Source organism: Misgurnus anguillicaudatus, chromosome 23 (assembly GCF_027580225.2).
Source record: "Misgurnus anguillicaudatus chromosome 23, ASM2758022v2, whole genome shotgun sequence".
NCBI classification, from domain to species: Eukaryota; Metazoa; Chordata; class Actinopteri; order Cypriniformes; family Cobitidae; genus Misgurnus; species Misgurnus anguillicaudatus.
In genome coordinates, this window is record NC_073359.2 from 32,685,655 (window position 1) to 32,703,960 (window position 18,306).

An 18,306-nucleotide genomic window follows, 5' to 3' on the forward strand; every position below is an offset into this window, starting at 1 on the left:
ATTTGATTAAATTGCCACACTGACATGAGACTTCACTCTATTGATTCCTTGGCTCGTGCTAAGTCCGACTGTACCAAATATGTCTGAGTCAAACCTACTTCCTGTCTGCCATTTTGAATTAAATTGAACACCTACTTTTTCAAACTCCTCCTAGAGCGCTCTTTTGATTGGCTTGATTTTTGGTAGGCATCATCTAGAGACACTCCAGACAAAAAGTTATCAAAAGCTTTTCGGTAGACCTATCCGTTGTCGTATAACGCATCAAAGAATGCGAAGGCGAGCACGCCAAAATGTGTTTGAGCCTGTATCTTCGCAAAACTTATGAGATATGAGACTTGTATATGTCATAACAGTGATGACGTAAGGGTGCATGCACCATTTGGTAACAGCGCCCCCTAGTGGTCACGAGATATGAAAATCGAGTATTTTGGCTTATAACTACTGCAAGCATGTGTGTAAAATTATGAGAGTGGTTTTGTTAGATTTCCTGAAGCATGTCGAGTCAAACGATACCAAATGGTTTTTGGTCGGCCATTTTGGGTGTCGGCCATTTTGATTTTTTTCTTTAAGTCAAGTATTTCATAAACGCAACTGCGTATTGTTATGAAACTTGGTATGGTTCATCAGCAACATGTTCTGAAAGCACTTGTAAACTTTTTGGTGCCCCCTAGTGGTCAAAAAGTTTTGAAGCTATTTCTCTGCATCTCTTCATCGTATTTACACCAAATTTGGTGGGTGTCATCAGTTCATGGCAGTCTTCACGTATGATTCATTTTTTGCCATGTTCGGCTTGACCCCGGTATTGCTGCTTGCAGCTATATTTATTATTATTATTCTTCCTCTTCCGCCATTGAAGTCAATGGCAGCCCATAGAACCGTACATAGGAAAGTTATGAAATTTGGCACACATGTACAGGACAGTCTCAGAAGTTACTATAGCAAATTTGGTGTGTCTAACTCAAACTCTCTAGCGCCACCAACAGTCCAAAAGTCCACTTATGTTCATGCTAATAACTTATGACCCGTGAGTCCTAGAAACTAAATTCTTGTTTCCTCTGAATCCTTGGCTCATGATGATTCAATTGCACACATTGATGTCATTTGTGTCATGCACATCTTTCCGCCATTTTGAATTTTCCGTAAAACCTACTTTTTCGAACTCCTCCTAGACCGTTTGTCCGATTTTCATGTCCTTTGGTATGTAGCATCTAGAGGCACCCCAGACAAAAAGTTATCAAAAGCTTTTTGATAGACCAATGCGTTCTCGTACAAATTGCCAACATATATGGCGGCGAGCACGCCAAAACGGACGTGAGGCCGTATCTTCGCAAAACTTTATTGTATCGACACGAAACTTGGTATATGTCATTACAGTCATGACCTGAGGGTGCCTGCAACGTTTCGTCACAGCGCCACCTAGTGGTCACGAGATTCGAAAAATGCCTATTTTCGCTGATAACTACTTCAAAGTTGAGTCTAAAATCATGAAGTTGGTCTTGTTAGATTCCTTGAGGCATGCCGAGTCAAACGATACCAAACGGTTTTCGGTCGGCCATTTTGGGTGTCGGCCATTTTCAATTTTCTCATTAAGTTCAGTATTTCACAAACAGAATGGCGTATCGCTACGAAATTTGGCATGGTTCATCAGTGACATGTTCTGAGCGCACCTATAAATCTTTAGGACGGCGCCACCTAGTGGTCAGGATATGTAAATAAATTGTTTAAAATCTTTATATCATTTGATTAAATTGCCACTATGACATAAGACTTCACTCTATTGATTCCTTGGCTCATGCTGAGTCTGACTGTACCAAATATGTCTGAGTCAAACCTACTTCCTGTCGGCCATTTTGAATTATATTGAACACCTACTTTTTCGAACTCCTCCTAGAGCGCTCGTGTGATTGGCTAGATTTTTGGTATGCATCATCTAGAGACACTCTAGACAAAAAGTTATCAAAAGCTTTTCGGTAGACCTATTTGTTGTCTTATAACGCATCAAAGAATGCGAGGGCGAGCACGCCAAAATGTGTTTGAGCCTGTATCTTCGCAAAACTTGTGTGTATTAATATGAAACTTGGTATATGTCATAACAGTGATGACCTGAGGGTGCATGCACCATTTCGTCACACTGCCCCCTACTGGTCACGAGATATAAAAAATGTCTATTTTTGCTTATAACTACTGCAAACTTGAATGTAAAATTATGAGAGTGGTCTTGTTAGATTTCGTGAGGCATGCCGAGTCAAACGATACCAAATGGTTTTTGGTCGGCCATTTTGTGTGTCGGCCATTTTGAATTTTTCTTTAAGTTCAAGTATTTCAGAAACGCAATTACGTATTGTTATGAAAGTTGGTATGGTTCATCAGCAACATGTTCTGGGAGGACTTGTAAACTTTCCAGTGCCCCCTAGTGGTCAAGAGATTTGAAGCTATATCTCTGCATCTCTTTATCGTATTTACACCAAATTTGGTGGGTGTCATCACAATCAAGACCTGAGTCACAATTTATTTTTTGGTCAGTGCCCCCTAGTGGTCAAGTTATTTAAGGCTATATCTCTGCATCTCTTTATTGTATTTACACCAAATTTGGTGGGTGTCATCACAATCAAGACCTGAGTCACAATTTATTTTTTGGTCAGTGCCCCCTAGTGGTCAAGTCATTTAAGGCTATATCTCTGCATCTCTTTATTGTATTTACACCAAATTTGGTGGGTGTCATCACAATCAAGACCTGAGTCATAATTTATTATTTGGTCTGTGCCCCCTAGTGGTCAAGTCATTTAAGGCTATATCTCCGTATCGCTTTATTGTATTTACACCAAATTTGGTGGGTGTCATCACAATCAAGACCTGAGTCACAATTTATTGTTTGGTCAGTGCCCCCTAGTGGTCAAGTCATTTAAGGCTATATCTCCGTATTGCTTTATTGTATTTACACTAAATTTGGTATGTGACATCACAGTCATGACCTGAGGCACCATCTATTGTTTCGGCAAAGCGCCACCTAGTGGTCTCAAGATACAAAAAATTGCTATTTTTTCATAAAACTAATGCAAACTTGGATCTTAAATTATGACAGTCATCACGTATGAATCATTTTTTGCCATGTTTGGCTTGACCCCGGTATCGCTGCTTGCAGCTATATTTATTGTTAGTTTTCTTATTATTATTCTGCATCTTGTTCTTCCGCCATTGAAGTCAATGGCAGCCCATAGAACCGTACGTAGGAAAGTTATGAAATTTGGCACACATGTAGAGGACAGTCTCAGAAGTTACTATAGCAACATTGGTGTGTCTGACTCAAACCCTCTAGCGCCACCAACAGTCCGAAAATCCACTTATGTTCATGCTCACAACTTCTAACTCGTGAGACCTAGAAACTAAATTCTTGTTTCCTCTGAATCCTTGGCTCATGATGATTCAATTGCACACATTGATGTCATTTGTGTCATGCACATCTTTCCGCCATTTTGAATTTTTCGTAAAACCTACTTTTTCGAACTCCTACTAGACCGTTTGTCCGATTTGCATGTCCTTTGGTATGTAGCATCTAGAGACACCCAAGACAAAAAGTTATCAAAAGCTTTTTGATAGACCAATGCATTCTCATATAAATTGACAACATATATGGCGGCGAGCACGCCAAAACGGACGTGAGGCCGTATCTTCGCAAAACTTTTGTGTATCGACACGAAACTTGGTATATGTCATAACAGTCATGACCTGAGGGTGCCTGCAACGTTTCGTCACTGCGCCACCTAGTGGTCACGAGATTCGAAAAATGCCTATTTTCGCTTATAACTACTTCAAACTTGAGTCTAAAATCATGAAGGAGGTCTTGTTAGATTCCTTGAGGCATGCCGAGTCAAACGATACCAAACCGTTTTCGGTCGGCCATTTTGGGTGTCGGCCATTTTGAATTTTCTCATTAAGTTCAGTATTTCACAAACCGAATGGCGTATCGCTACGAATTTTGGCATGGTTCATCGGTGACATGTTCTGAGCGCACCTATAAATCTTTAGGACGGCGCCACCTAGTGGTCAGGATATGTAAATAAATTGTTTAAAATCTTTATATCATTTGATTAAATTGCCACTATGACATAAGACTTCACTCAATTGATTCCTTGGCTCATGCTGAGTCCGACGGTATCAAATATGTCTGAGTCAAACCTACTTCCTCTCGGCCATTTTGAATTATATTGAACACCTACTTTTTCGAACTCCTCCTAGAGTGCTCGTGTGATTGGCTTGATTTTTGGTATGCATCATCTAGAGACACTCTAGACAAAAAGTTATCAAAAGATTTTCGGTAGACCTATCCGTTGTCGTATAACGCATCAAAGAATGCGAGGGCGAGCACGCCAAAATGTGTTTGAGCCTGTATCTTCGCAAAACTTTTGTGTATTAATATGAGACTTGGTATATGTCATAACAGTGATGACCTGAGGGTGCATGCACCATTTCGTCACACTGCCCCCTACTGGTCACGAGATATAAAAAAATTCTATTTTTGCTTATAACTACTGCAAATTTGAATGTAAAATTATGAGACTGGTCTTGTTAGATTTCGTGAGGCATGGCGAGTCAAACGATACCAAATGGTTTTTGGTCGGCCATTTTGTGTGTCGGCCATTTTGAATTTTTCTTTAAGTTCAAGTATTTCAGAAACGCAACTGTGTATTGTTATGAAACTTGGTATGGTTCATTACCTACTTGTTCTGGGAGGACTTGTAAACTTTTCGATGCCCCCTAGTGGTCAAGAGATTTGAAGCTATATCTCTGCATCTCTTTATCGTATTTACACCAAATTTGGTGGGTGTCATCACAATCAAGACCTGAGTCACACTTTATTTTTTGGTCAGTGCCCCCTAGTGGTCAAGTCATTTAAGGCTATATCTCTGCATCTCTTTATTGTATTTACACCAAATTTGGTGGGTGTCATCACAATCAAGACCTGAGTCACAATTTATTGTTTGGTTAGTGCCCCCTAGTGGTCAAGTCATTTAAGGCTATATCTCTGCATCTCTTTATTGTATTTACACCAAATTTGGTGGGTGTCATCACAATCAAGACCTGAGTCACAATTTATTGTTTGGTTAGTGCCCCCTAGTGGTCAAGTCATTTAAGGCTATATCTCTGTATTGCTTTATCGTATTTACACTAAATTTGGTATGTGTCATCACAGTCATGACCTGAGGCACCATCTATTGTTTCTGCACCGCGCCACCTAGTGGTCTCAAGATACAAAAAATTGCTGTTTTTTTCATAAAACTAATGCAAACTTAGATCTTAAATCATGACAGTCATCACGTATGAATCATTTTTTGCCATGTTTGGCTTGACCCCGGTATCGCTGCTTGCAGCTATATTTAGGGGTCAAGCCACGAAGTGGCGTAGACACCTATTGTTATTGTCAGTTTTCTTATTATTATTATTCATCCTTGTTCTTCCGCCATTGAAGTCAATGGCAGCCCATAGAACCGTACGTAGGAAAGTTATGAAATTTGGTACACATGTAGAGGACAGCCTCAGAAGTTATTGTAGCAACATTGGTGTGTCTGACTCAAACCCTCTAGCGCCACCAACAGTCCAAAAATCCACTTATGTTCATGCTCATATCTTCTGACCTGTGAGTCCTAAAAAATAAATTCTTGTTTCATCTGAATCCTTTGCTCATGATGATTCAATTGCACACATTGATGTCATTTGTGTCATCCACATCTTTCCGCCATTTTGAATTTTCCGTAAAACCTACTTTTTCGAACTCCTCCTAGACCGTTTGTCCGATTTGCATGTCCTTTGGAATGTAGCATCGAGAGACACCCCAGACAAAAAGTTATCAAAAGCTTTTTGATAGACCAATGCGTTCTCGTACAAATTGACAACATATATGGTGGCGAGCACGCCAAAACGGACGTGAGGCCGTATCTTCGCAAAACTTTATTGTATCGACACGAAACTTGGTATATGTCATTACAGTCATGACCTGAGGGTGCCTGCAACGTTTCGTAACAGCGCCACCTAGTGGTAACGAGATTCGAAAAATGCCTATTTTCGCTTATAACTACTTCAAACTTGAGTCTAAAATCATGAAGGTGGTCTTGTTAGATTCCTTGAGGCATGCCGAGTCAAACGATACCAAACGGTTTTCGGTCGGCCATTTTGGGTGTCGGCCATTTTGAATTTTCTCATTAAGTTCAGTATTTCACAAATAGAATGGCGTATCGCTACGAAATTTGGCATGGTTCATCAGTGACATGTTCTGAGCGCACCTATAAATCTTTAGGACAGCGCCACCTAGTGGTCAGGATATGTAAATAAATTGTTTAAAATCTTTATATCATTTGATTAAATTGCCACTATGACATAAGACTTCACTCTATTGATTCCTTGGCTCGTGCTGAGTCCTACTGTACCAAATATGTCTGAGGCAAACCTACTTCCTGTCGGCCATTTTGAATTATATTGAACACCTACTTTTGCGAACTCCTCCTAGATCGCTCGTGTGATTGGCTTGATTTTTGGTATGCATCATCTAGAGACACTCTAGACAAAAAGTTATCAAAAGCTTTTCGGTAGACCTATCCGTTGTCGTATAACGCATCAAAGAATGCGAGGGCGAGCACGCCAAAATGTGTTTGAGCCTGTATCTTCGCAAAACTTTTGCGAATTAATATGAGACTTGGTATATGTCATAACAGTGATGACCTGAGGCTGCATGCACCGTTTCGTCACACTGCCCCCTACTGGTCACGAGATATAAAATATGTCTGTTTTTGCTTATAACTACTGCAAACTTGAATGTAAAATAATGATACTGGTCTTTTTAGATTTCGTGAGTCATGCCGAGTCAAACGATACCAAATGGTTTTTGGTCGGCCATTTTGTGTGTCGGCCATTTTGAATTTTTTCTTTAAGTTCAAGTATTTCAGAAACGCAATTGCGTATTGTTATGAAACTTGGTATGGTTCATCAGCAACATGTTCTGAGAGGGCTTGTAAACTTTTCGGCGCCCCCTAGTGGTCAAGAGATTTGAAGCTATATCTCTGCATCTCTTTATTGCATTTACACCAAATTTGATGGGTGTAATCACAATCATGACCTGAGTCACCATCTATTGTTTTGGTCAGTGCCCCCTAGTGGTCAAGTCATTTAAGGTTATATCTCCGTATCGCTTTATCGTATTTACACTAAATTTGGTATGTGTCATCACAATCATGACCTGAGTCACCATCTATTGTTTTGGTCAGTGCCCCCTAGTGGTCAAGTCATTTAAGGCTATATCTCCGTATCGCTTTATCGTATTTACACTAAATTTGGTATGTGTCATCACAGTCATGGCCTGAGGCACCATCTCTTGTTTCGGCACAGTGCCTCCTAGTGGTCAAAAGATACAAAAAATTTCAATTTTTTCCTAAAACTAGTGCAAACTTAGATCTTAAATCATGACAGTCATCACGTATGAATTATTTTTGCCATGTTTGGCTTGACCCCGGTATCGCTGCTTGCAGCTATATTTCTGTTTCTTGTTCTTCCGCCATTGAAGTCAATGGCAGCCCATAGAACCGTACGTAGGAAAGTTATGAAATTTGGCACACATGCAGAGGACAGTCTCAGAAGTTACTATAGCAACATTGGTGTGTCTGACTCAAACCCTCTAGCGCCACCAACAGTCCAAAAATCCACCTATGTTCATGCTCACAACTTCTGACCCGTGAGTCCTAGAAACTAAGTTCTTGTTTCCTCTGAATCCTTGGCTCATGATGATTCAAATGCACACATTGATGTCATTTGTGTCATGCACATCTTTCCGCCATTTTGAATTTTCCGTAAAACCTACTTTTTCGAACTCCTCCTAGAGCGTTTTTCCGATTTGCATGTCCTTTGGTATCTAGCATCTATAGACACCCCTGACAAAAAGTTATCAAAAGCTTTTTGATAGACCAATGCGTTCTCGTATACCGTAACAACATATACGGCGGCGAGCACGCCAAAACGGACGTGAGGCCGTATCTTCGCAACACTTTGGTGTATCGACACGAAACTTGGTTTATGTCATTACAGTCATGACCTGAGGGTGCCTGCAACGTTTCGTCACAGCGCCACCTAGTGGTCACGAGATTCGAAAAATGCCTATTTTCGCTTATAACTACTTCAAACTTGAGTCTAAAATCATGAAGGTGGTCTTGTTAGATTGCTTGAGGCATGCCGAGTCAAACGATACCAAACGGTTTTCGGTCGGCCATTTTGGGTGTCGGCCATTTTGAATTTTCTCATTAAGTTCAGTATTTCACAAACAGAATGGCGTATCGCTATGAAATTTGGCATGGTTCATCAGTGACATGTTCTGAGCGCACCTATAAATCTTTAGGACGGCGCCACCTAGTGGTCAGGATATGTAAATAAATTGTTTAAAATCTTTATTTCATTTGATTAAATTGCCACTATGACATAAGACTTCACTCTATTGATTCCTTGGCTCATGCTGAGTCCGACTGTACCAAGTATGTCTGAGTCAAACCTACTTCCTGTCGACCATTTTGAATTATATTGAAGACCTACTTTTTCGAACTCCTCCTAGAGCGCTTGTTTGATTGGCTTGAATTTTGGTAGGCATCATCTAGAGTCACTCTAGACAAAAAGTTATCAAAAGATTTTCCGTAGACCTATCCGTTGTCGTATAACGCATCAAAGAATGCGAGGGCGAGCACGCCAAAATGTGTTTGAGCCTGTATCTTCGCAAAACTTTTGCGTATTAATATGAGACTTGGTACATGTCATAACAGTGATGACCTGAGGGTGCATGCACCATTTCGTCACACTGCCCCCTACTGGTCATGAGATATAAAATATGTCTATTTTTGCTTATAACTACTGCAAACTTGAATGTAAAATTATGAGACTGGTCTTTTTAGATTTCGTGAGGCATGCCGAGTCAAACGATACCAAATGGTTCTTGGTCGACCATTTTGTGTGTCGGCCATTTTGAATTTTTTCTTTAAATTGAAGTATTTCAGAAACGCAATTGCGTATTGTTATGAAACTTAGTATGGTTCATCAGCAACATGTTCTGGGAGGACTTGTAAACTTTTCGGCACCCCCTAGTGGACAAAAGATTTGAAGCTATATCTCTTCATCTCTTTATCGTATTAACACCAAATTTGGTGGGTGTCATCACAATCAAGACCTGAGTCACAATTTATTTTTTGGTCAGTGCCCCCTAGTGGTCAAGTCATTTAAGGCTATATCTCTGCATCTCTTTATTGTATTTACACCAAATTTGGTGGGTGTCATCACAATCAAGACCTGAGTCACAATTTATTTTTTGGTCAGTGCCCCCTAGTGGTCAAGTCATTTAAGGCTATAGCTCTGCATCTCTTTATTGTATTTACACCAAATTTGGTGGGTGTCATCACAATCAAGACCTGAGTCACAATTTATTGTTTGGTCAGTGCCCCCTAGTGGTCAAGTCATTTAAGGCTATATCTCCGTATCGCTTTATTGTATTTACACTAAATTTGGTATGTGTCATCACAGTCATGGCCTGAGGCACCATCTATTGTTTCGGCACAGTGCCACCTAGTGGTCTCAAGTTACAAAAAAATAGCTTTTTTTCGTAAAACTAATGCAAACTTAGATCTTAAATCATGACAGTCATCAGGTATGAATCATTTTTTGCCATGTTTGGCTTGACCCCGGTATCGCTGCTTGCAGCTATATTTATTTATTTATTTTCAGTTTTATTGGGGAGTACCACTATGTGCACCTGTTGGATAGCCTTTCATAATTTAAATTAATCATAAATTATCAAATTTGTGTTTTATTTGAAAAAAATGAGGTGTAGTTTATATCACATTACATTGCTATATAACAAATGTATACAGATATTTGACAAACAATAAATAGTGAACTCTGTCGCGATGGTTGAACTTTAAAAGTGGCATCTTTTACGATGACATCACAGGCAATTAAAGCAGCTCTAAGATGATGCAAACACATACTGTCTCCACAGGAATGTAACAAAAATAAAGTGTTGAATGTTAATGGTCTATGAAATGCATCCTATATAATAATAATATATGTTATGAAAATAAGTGCTATTACGTTAAAACAGTAGATTAAAATTACACATTGATATTACTCTGTACATCATTATTCACTATTATAAGCATCATATAAAATTTCAAATCAAATCAAATTCACAATTCCTCAATCACAGTTTTTTCAATTAAAATGAATGGGTTACAGAGCCATACATTTTAGTTTAATTGTAAGACAGATGGACCATTTACACTATCTGAACTTGAACTTTGATAGTCTCAAGCATTAATACAACAATAATGTTTAACTAAAACAATCCATCTAACATTTAGCTTAATATAAAATAAGTTCAGTGAAAATTGATATAAACAGGTAAGCTTTTGCAGTGATACCACCATCTACCCAGCTAACAGAAAAAAGTTCTAAGAACGTTCCCTGAAAGTTCTTTACGTTCCCAAAAACGTTCTGCCAACGTTAAAAGTGTCCAGTTTTCTTGACGTTCTAAGAACGTTTTTGTGTTGTCTCAACGTTAGAGGAATGTTACATTTTACCATTTTTAAACGTTATGACAATGTCATGTTTTAATGTTCACACAATGTTTAAAACAACAACTGTTTATTATATTGACTTGTTTAATTGTTATGTAAATGATAGAGAAACATTGCATTTTATTATATTTATTTTTTATATTTATATTATTTTATTATATTTATTATATTTATTATATATCTATTATATATAAGTTTAGATGTTGATTTTTTGTTTCATTTTAAGTCACCATTATTGTGATTAGTGTTCGTTTTAGTTGGGCTCTTGAGCCTTGTCTTTTGCTTGCTAGTTTTTTCCCTGGTTGTATTAACTTTTTGTTAATACACCACATTTGTTCTGGTTGTATTAACTTTTTGTTAATACACCACATTTGTTATGAACATGTTAAGTTAGTAGTGTAATTCTGTGGTGTGGTGGTTGGTACATAATGGTAAAAAATCATCCCTAATTAATTTACTAATCAAAAATTTATTTTCTGTCAATAATGTAAATGAGATCCAGTGCGTTCACAGCAGTTTGTCATTAAGGAGTTTTAGAAACTTTGGACAAAAAATATCTGCTGTATAACTGGGATGCACAAACATCAAGAATCAGAGTATGAATCTCAATCATGGTGACAATTAAATGAAAAACTTTATGCTGCAATGCATGCTGGGTATTAACAAATTACAAATCTCATTCAGGACTCCCAGCATGCACTGCAGCATGGATAAAATTTTTTTTATTTTTTACAATTTTGTTTGTCACCATGGTTGAGATTCGTATTCTGGTTCTTGGTGTTTGTGCGTCCCAATTATACAGCGGATATTTTTTGTCCAAAGTTTCTTAAACTCCTTAATGACAAACTGCTGTGAAAGTGCTGGATCTCATTTGCATTGTTGACAGAGAATAGGCTTTAATTAATTGGGGATGATTTTTTTCCTTTGTGTGCCAGCCACCACACCACAGAATTACACTACTAACTTAACATGTTCATAACAAATGTGGTGTATTAACAAAAAGTTAACACAACCAGGGAAAAAACTAGCAAGCAAAAGACAAGGCTCAAGAGCCCAACTAAAACGAACACTAATCACAATAATGGTGACTTAAAATGAAACAAAACATCAACATCTAAACTTATATATAATAGATATATAATATATAATAAATATATAATATATAATAAATATAATAAAATAATATAAATATAAAAAATAAATATAATAAAATGCAATGTTTCTCTATCATTTACATAACAATCAAACAAGTCAATATAATAAACAGTTGTTGTTTTAAACATTGTGTGAACATTAAAACATGACATTGTCATAACGTTTAAAAATGGTAAAATGTAACATTCCTCTAACGTTGAGACAACACAAAAACGTTCTTAGAACGTCAAGAAAACTGGACACTTTTAACGTTGGCAGAACGTTTTTGGGAACGTAAAGAACTTTCAGGGAACGTTCTTAGAACTTTTTTCTGTTAGCTGGGTATGTAAGAAGATAGAGCTCATTAGTGATTGTATAATGTCTGTGATTTTTTCTTTTGTTGATCTCCTCTGGTTCTGATGTCATAAACCACAACAGCAATGGCAGCCACACCCACCAGAACAGAGAGAACCAATCGGATCACAGCTACAGGACCATAACAACAGCAAAAACAGTCTGATGAAATAAAAAACAACACAAAAACGATAAGTATTTCATTTTTAAAGGAACCAGTTCATTACACTTTTAGTATTAATAAAGAAGGCATTTTAATTATAAACAGAACCGCTATCATACCTGAACACGTCTGACAGAGATCAGTGTTGAGATGTTGAGTCTGATTACTGATGGGATTGTTCACTACACAGCTGTAAGAATCATCCAGACACTTCAGATGAAGAGAGATGTTGTTGTTGAGATCAGACACACTGATACTGGACAATAAACTGTTTCCTTTGTACCAGGACAGACGACTTACATCTCTCACATTCAAAACTGAACACAATAAGGAACAATTTGAGCTTTCTGAAGAAGAGGAGTTTTGTGGAGAGATTCTGCTGATGACAGGAATGGGCAGACGAGCTGAATAATTAGAAGAAAATAATGAAAAATATAGCACGAAAATATGCTATAGGATGAACTCGATATTAAAGAAAAACTACACTCTTAAAAATAAGCTCTGTAATGATGTCATAGAAGAACCATTTTTGGCTGAAAGTTTCCATAAGGAACCTTTAACATCTGATGAACCTTTGATTGTGCAAGATGCAAATGAAGCAAATAAATTGCAATGCTTCACATTTGGTGTGTACGCCCCATAAGCGTCCAACTATACGCGAATAGCAAATAGGAACAGTGTTCTTCGCTCTAGGTTACTAGCGGGATTTAAATTCGTGTCATGCTAAGTTTTTGCTCAAGTTGAATATTTTCAACGCGTTTGAGGTGAATAGCGCAATTTCACTCCAATCGCGCCACGCATGAGTTTGTGTCTATTAGCGTCTTTGCATTGACTTGTATCTAATATTAACGTAAATCGTTGAATTCACATTTGGTGTGTACGCCCCATTAAACATTTGAGTTAACTTGCGTTATTAGTATGTGAAATTCAGATGCTAATACGCTCAATTGGCTGACTTTAGCTAGCTTGTAGTCTCAATATGTATATAGTCTCAATCTCAAATTGGGTGAAGAGGGTTTTTACAATTTACCAGATTTTCTGACCTGCTTCTTTCAAGCAAGATCATTTTTATTTGTTTCCAAAAAAGTACGTACTAAGATGTTGCGTACAGCTCCGGTTGTCCACATACAACAACCATAATTTTGTCCTCCATTGTCATTTCGTATTTCTGCCTCAGCTCGCTACATCATAATAACATCATTACTAGAGCAAGCTTTAGATTGCAGGGTGAATATAAAGTTCATATTTTCAACTTCTCAGACACCAGAAACACCCATTTCGTGCGAATTGCATCATTCACGCCGCCTCATTCGCGCAAATCGTGCCGCAGGATGTCAATCGGATCTTTGCATTGACTTAACTCAATCACGCCTACTTGACGCTTCAGTCCCATCTAGTGTGAACGCACCATGACTGAATGGTTCTTTGAGTAGCCAAAAATGTTTTTTCTATGGTATTACTGTGAAAAATATTTATATTTATGAATGTAATTGAAATCATTTTATCCTGTTTTACTCACCATAGACAGTAACATTGAATCTGTATGAGGTCTTCTGATTGCTGCTAAAGGTCAGTTGATAATCTCCAGTGTGATTGGTTGTGATGTTTGTTATGGTGAGATCTCCAGTCTGATCATTCATCTGCAGTCTGTCTCTGAATCTCCCATCAAGAACATCAGCATTTATTAAGACTGTATTGGCCTCTCTATTGATTCGAGCTATGAGAGACCCTTGTGATCCAAACCTCCAAACTATCACATCTTTACTTCGTAGTTCAGTAATATTAGTGTGTAGAGTAACAGAATCTCCCTCCATCACTGACACTGACTTCACTCCATCACCAAACACACCTGCACACACAAACGGAAAGAAAATCTTGCATGAAGAATTCTTATCATTGAACTTCCTGTTGCCCGTTGGTGCCCATGATGCACAAGTCACATCAATGTGGTTGGACTCCATGACCAAACATACAGCTCAAGTTTGATCCAAATCACTCAATGCACGTAGACGATAAGACACATCCTGTATTCAATTTCCGCCAAAACCACCATGGGAACATTGTTCAAGATCTAAAATCAGTTTGCAATTTACCATTTCAGTGTATTGGCATAATGCACTGTAAGTAGCTTTGGATTAAACTATTGGTCTTCCAAATAGTTGGGAATCATCAGAGGCGCCACGATGCATTATCATCATGGTACTTTTGCTGTTGCACTATATTGCGCTTTTCCCTACATTTTCAGACTTCAAACTATGGCCCCAAAGAAAACCTTTGTTAACATTGGTTTTATCTAAAAAGTAAATACATATTTCCTGTCTGTTCATCTCATTTTATTATTCTACCAAAAAGGTAAATTCTCATGTGCAATTTCTTTAATAAAAGATCGATATGATCAGCGTCTGTGAATAAATACAATATCACCACATGAAATATTGTGATACTACTCTGTATCGTCTCACCCCTACTACCAAACGCATACATGTAATGCTATATAATGTCGACAAAGTTTGGTGACAATCACATTAATCTCATAGAAAAAGTATTTTAAAGTTTACCGCAACATCCTAAATTATTGATAATATTATGACTTATAACATGACCTCATGATAGACTTAAAAAACCACTATGATAACCACACCCAAAAACACCTTTTTGAAGAAATATCAACATGATTGTTAGCTATCTCACCATTCAAATGGTTCATGACAATTTGTCAGTTTTAAACTCAGAATTAAAGCTTAAAAATATTTAGATCCATCACAAACTCTTTAACTTATGTAATAAATCATATACAGTAAAAGAACATAAACTTACCCACCAGAGAGTTCAAACACATTGAGAGAAAAGCAAACAAGAGAAACATTTCCTTCAGTGTCTCGGATGTCTGTGATATAATTAACAATACCAGTCAACTATGACAAGTCATATATCCTGTGTTATTCAGTGAAGCGGTGTGATATATCATGTTAAACATTTTGCTGACCTGTGCTGTAAGTTTCGCCACTGAATTAGACAACGCCCATTTTAAACCACACACCATTTCTTTTAAAAACCCACACCTGCACACACCGGACGGGAAGAGAGACACCATCTTTAAATGATGAGACAGAGGATTATAAAACACTTTCTTTCACTTTGACTCATAAACAGGAAAACATAAACTGGTACTGACGCCATGGGGCAGATGACCAAAACAGAAAGAAACAAGAATCTGAGTATCTTCTGTTCATGATAAACAAAAAGATGCAAAAAGAAGAATTGTTATCTTTCTTTAACATTTTGTTTTTCATTCTTCCTAAAAACTAAATTGTGAAAAGGAAATAATGAAAATCGTAAAAACTGTTTTAAACCTGTGAGTTTTCATGTCAACATTCGCAAAGGTCATCGGCAGGCAGTCTAAAGATGCTGCAACGCAACTATATTTACGAACTATGGAAATTGTTACGAGTTTGCTAATTCGTATAAATTCGTACGAAGCAAATAGTACAAAAACATACAATAAATATATAAAAACAATAAAGATACTCCACCAATAACACCAATGTCACAAGAACGAAAGCGAATCATACAAAACTTTACGAACTTTACAATTTTTATATCAACATAAGTTTTAGTTTTACTCCTACTTAACAAATTAAGTTAAATATTTACAATCTGGATTTATGTTATGCCAACTATATACTAGTCAAAAAGGTATAATAAGTTCAATTGACTCAATTGACCAATTTTATTAAACGTGAAATTGCATTGATTTGAATATAACGAGGAATCAAATTTTTTGAAATATTGAAAATTTACGAGCTTTAATTCAGAGATTAATATTAAGATTATTAATATTAAGAACACAGTTTGAATCGGTCTTATTTTTTATTCTGGCAGATAGCAATGATCTCAATTCGTCTCCACAAGATGGCTAATTCGTAAAAATTTGTACAACCACATTTGTACGATTTTCGCCTGATTTGCTTTCGCTCCTGATATTGGAGTTAGGGGAGGAGTTTCATTTTTGTTTTATATATATATATATATATATATATATATATATACAGGCCAGCTGACAGTCTTGCCTGGGCCCGGGACAAGATAATCTTAGAGGGGCCGCCCCCCGTCCCCCCTACTTTTTACTTTTTAAATGCCTTCATTTTCTTTTCTGACATAGCCTACTGCAGTTCTTGTCAAAACACACATGCAAAATCTGTGGCACTTTTTCTGTGAAATCATATTTATTTTGTCCATTAAAAGTGTGTTTCACTTTAATTAAGCATGATCAGCGCAGCAAAAATAGATGTGTAAATGCACTCATTATTATTAAAACCAGTGAAACGTCAACCCCCTCTTTTGAAAACCCCAAAAAGTCATACCCAAACTAAAATTAGATACAGTTCATGAAGCCTTTGCACTAAAAGCATAAGCTTAGCACACTATGAAAACACAACAAATAGTGGGATTAAACCCATGTTTTTGCTACAAACTCAGTTTATAACAGAATTTGAGTGTTTTAAATAACCATATGTGAGGTGATGTGGCTTTGGATCATTAAATGAAACTATAATATTAAGTTATTGTATTCTACCGTGCTAAAGGTTATGTTTATAAGTGTTGCATTCTAACAAATATACTGTATTGGTTATTAAAATACCTGACATGACTGGAAGAACACAGATAGACCATATATAATCCCAACTGAGTTTATTGTCTTCTTGTTTTATCCGTCAAAAAATCTTTATGTGCATGTTTTTAGCAGCACGCTATTCCCTTATACACAGGGGTTAAATTGAGATTTGTTGTGGGAGGGGTACTTCGAGGGGTAACATGTTTAATACTGATGACACCAAAGCCACTGGTGTGTTTCAATGACATTCTGGACCTCTGATAGGATTTGATACATTTCAGCTTTAAAGCTGTGCCAGAGGTTGACCCTAAATATTTTAAAAAGAGCATCTGAATTTTAAATGATGCAAATCTATGAGTTTGACACCCTATATGAATTTGCTGCACATGTCATTATGCACAATTGATCAAACTTTGAAGGAAGTTAAAAGAACCTTGAATAATTCTAGGCATAAGATACCCAAAAGACTCAATTAACAAGAAAAGGTACAACACTGTATCATCAACATGTCTTATAATAAGCCATAGCAATATTCCCTATGCTGGTCAGCAGCTAGTAAAACAATCACTACAGGTTTGATTTGTGTAATCAAAATAAATTATTTTATACAATGAGTTATATCCAGTGTTATCCAGTTAACATACTGTAATTAGATGAGTGACATACAAACTTTAATCCTTTACACGTTTTTCGAAGTGGGCACCATTCTTACCTCTCTCTCACTCACTCCCTCTCTCTCTCTGTCGCTCTCTCTCTCTCTCTCTCTCTCTCTCTCTCTCTCTCTCTCCAATGTCAAATGATCCTGCGTGAGAGCGCGTTCTTGAAGGTTGTGAGTTTTTCGCTTGAGCAGCATATTTTCAACTCGCGCGAAGACGTGTAAAGGGAAAAGCGCGTGTTTTCGCGGCAATTGCGCCGCCCGATTAGCGTCATTCGCATCGCCCCGTGCGAGGACGCGTCTGATTGCGTCTTTGCATTGACTTTGTATGTAAACTGCTCGCGCATATCGTTAAACTTGCTTTGGTGAGTATGCCCCATAATGAATGGAAACACATTATTCCCTTCGCGTCAGTGCACACAGCGCAGCGGGTACACTGGCAAGAGCAGAGCAAGACTGATGTGCTGAGTCTGACCGGACTTCAAATCAAATGACATCATACAATTTTGATCAGGGGCCAAACCATTTTTGTGTTGGGCGGGGGGTTTCTTGACCAATATTTCAAGTACAGGAAGAAATCAAATAAAAAGTTTTTACGTATCTCAAATAATAGATATTTTTTTCCACAAATATGCCTATTTTCTTTATTTTAAAAAAATTATCCCATAGGTTCCAGTTCTGGGCCCCCCCCCACCCTGGGCCCGGGACAACAGACCCGTTTGTCCCCCCCTGTCGGCGGGCGTGTATATATATATATATATATATATATATATATATATATATATATATA

General features: G+C 37.4%; 1 protein-coding gene across 1 annotated transcript; it reads right to left on the reverse strand.

Moving 5' to 3' along the window:
• Nucleotides 1–12,078: 12,078 nt before the first annotated feature.
• LOC129452902 (uncharacterized) lies at nt 12,079–14,207 on the reverse strand. Its single transcript, XM_073861800.1, has 3 exons — nt 13,766–14,207; nt 12,366–12,650; nt 12,079–12,245 (listed from the first exon to the last, which is right to left on the reverse strand). Exons 1-3 carry the CDS (start codon nt 14,205–14,207, stop codon nt 12,094–12,096), a joined length of 879 nt encoding a protein of 292 aa, XP_073717901.1. The 3' UTR covers nt 12,079–12,093.
• Between the last annotated feature and the right edge of the window lie 4,099 nt (nt 14,208–18,306).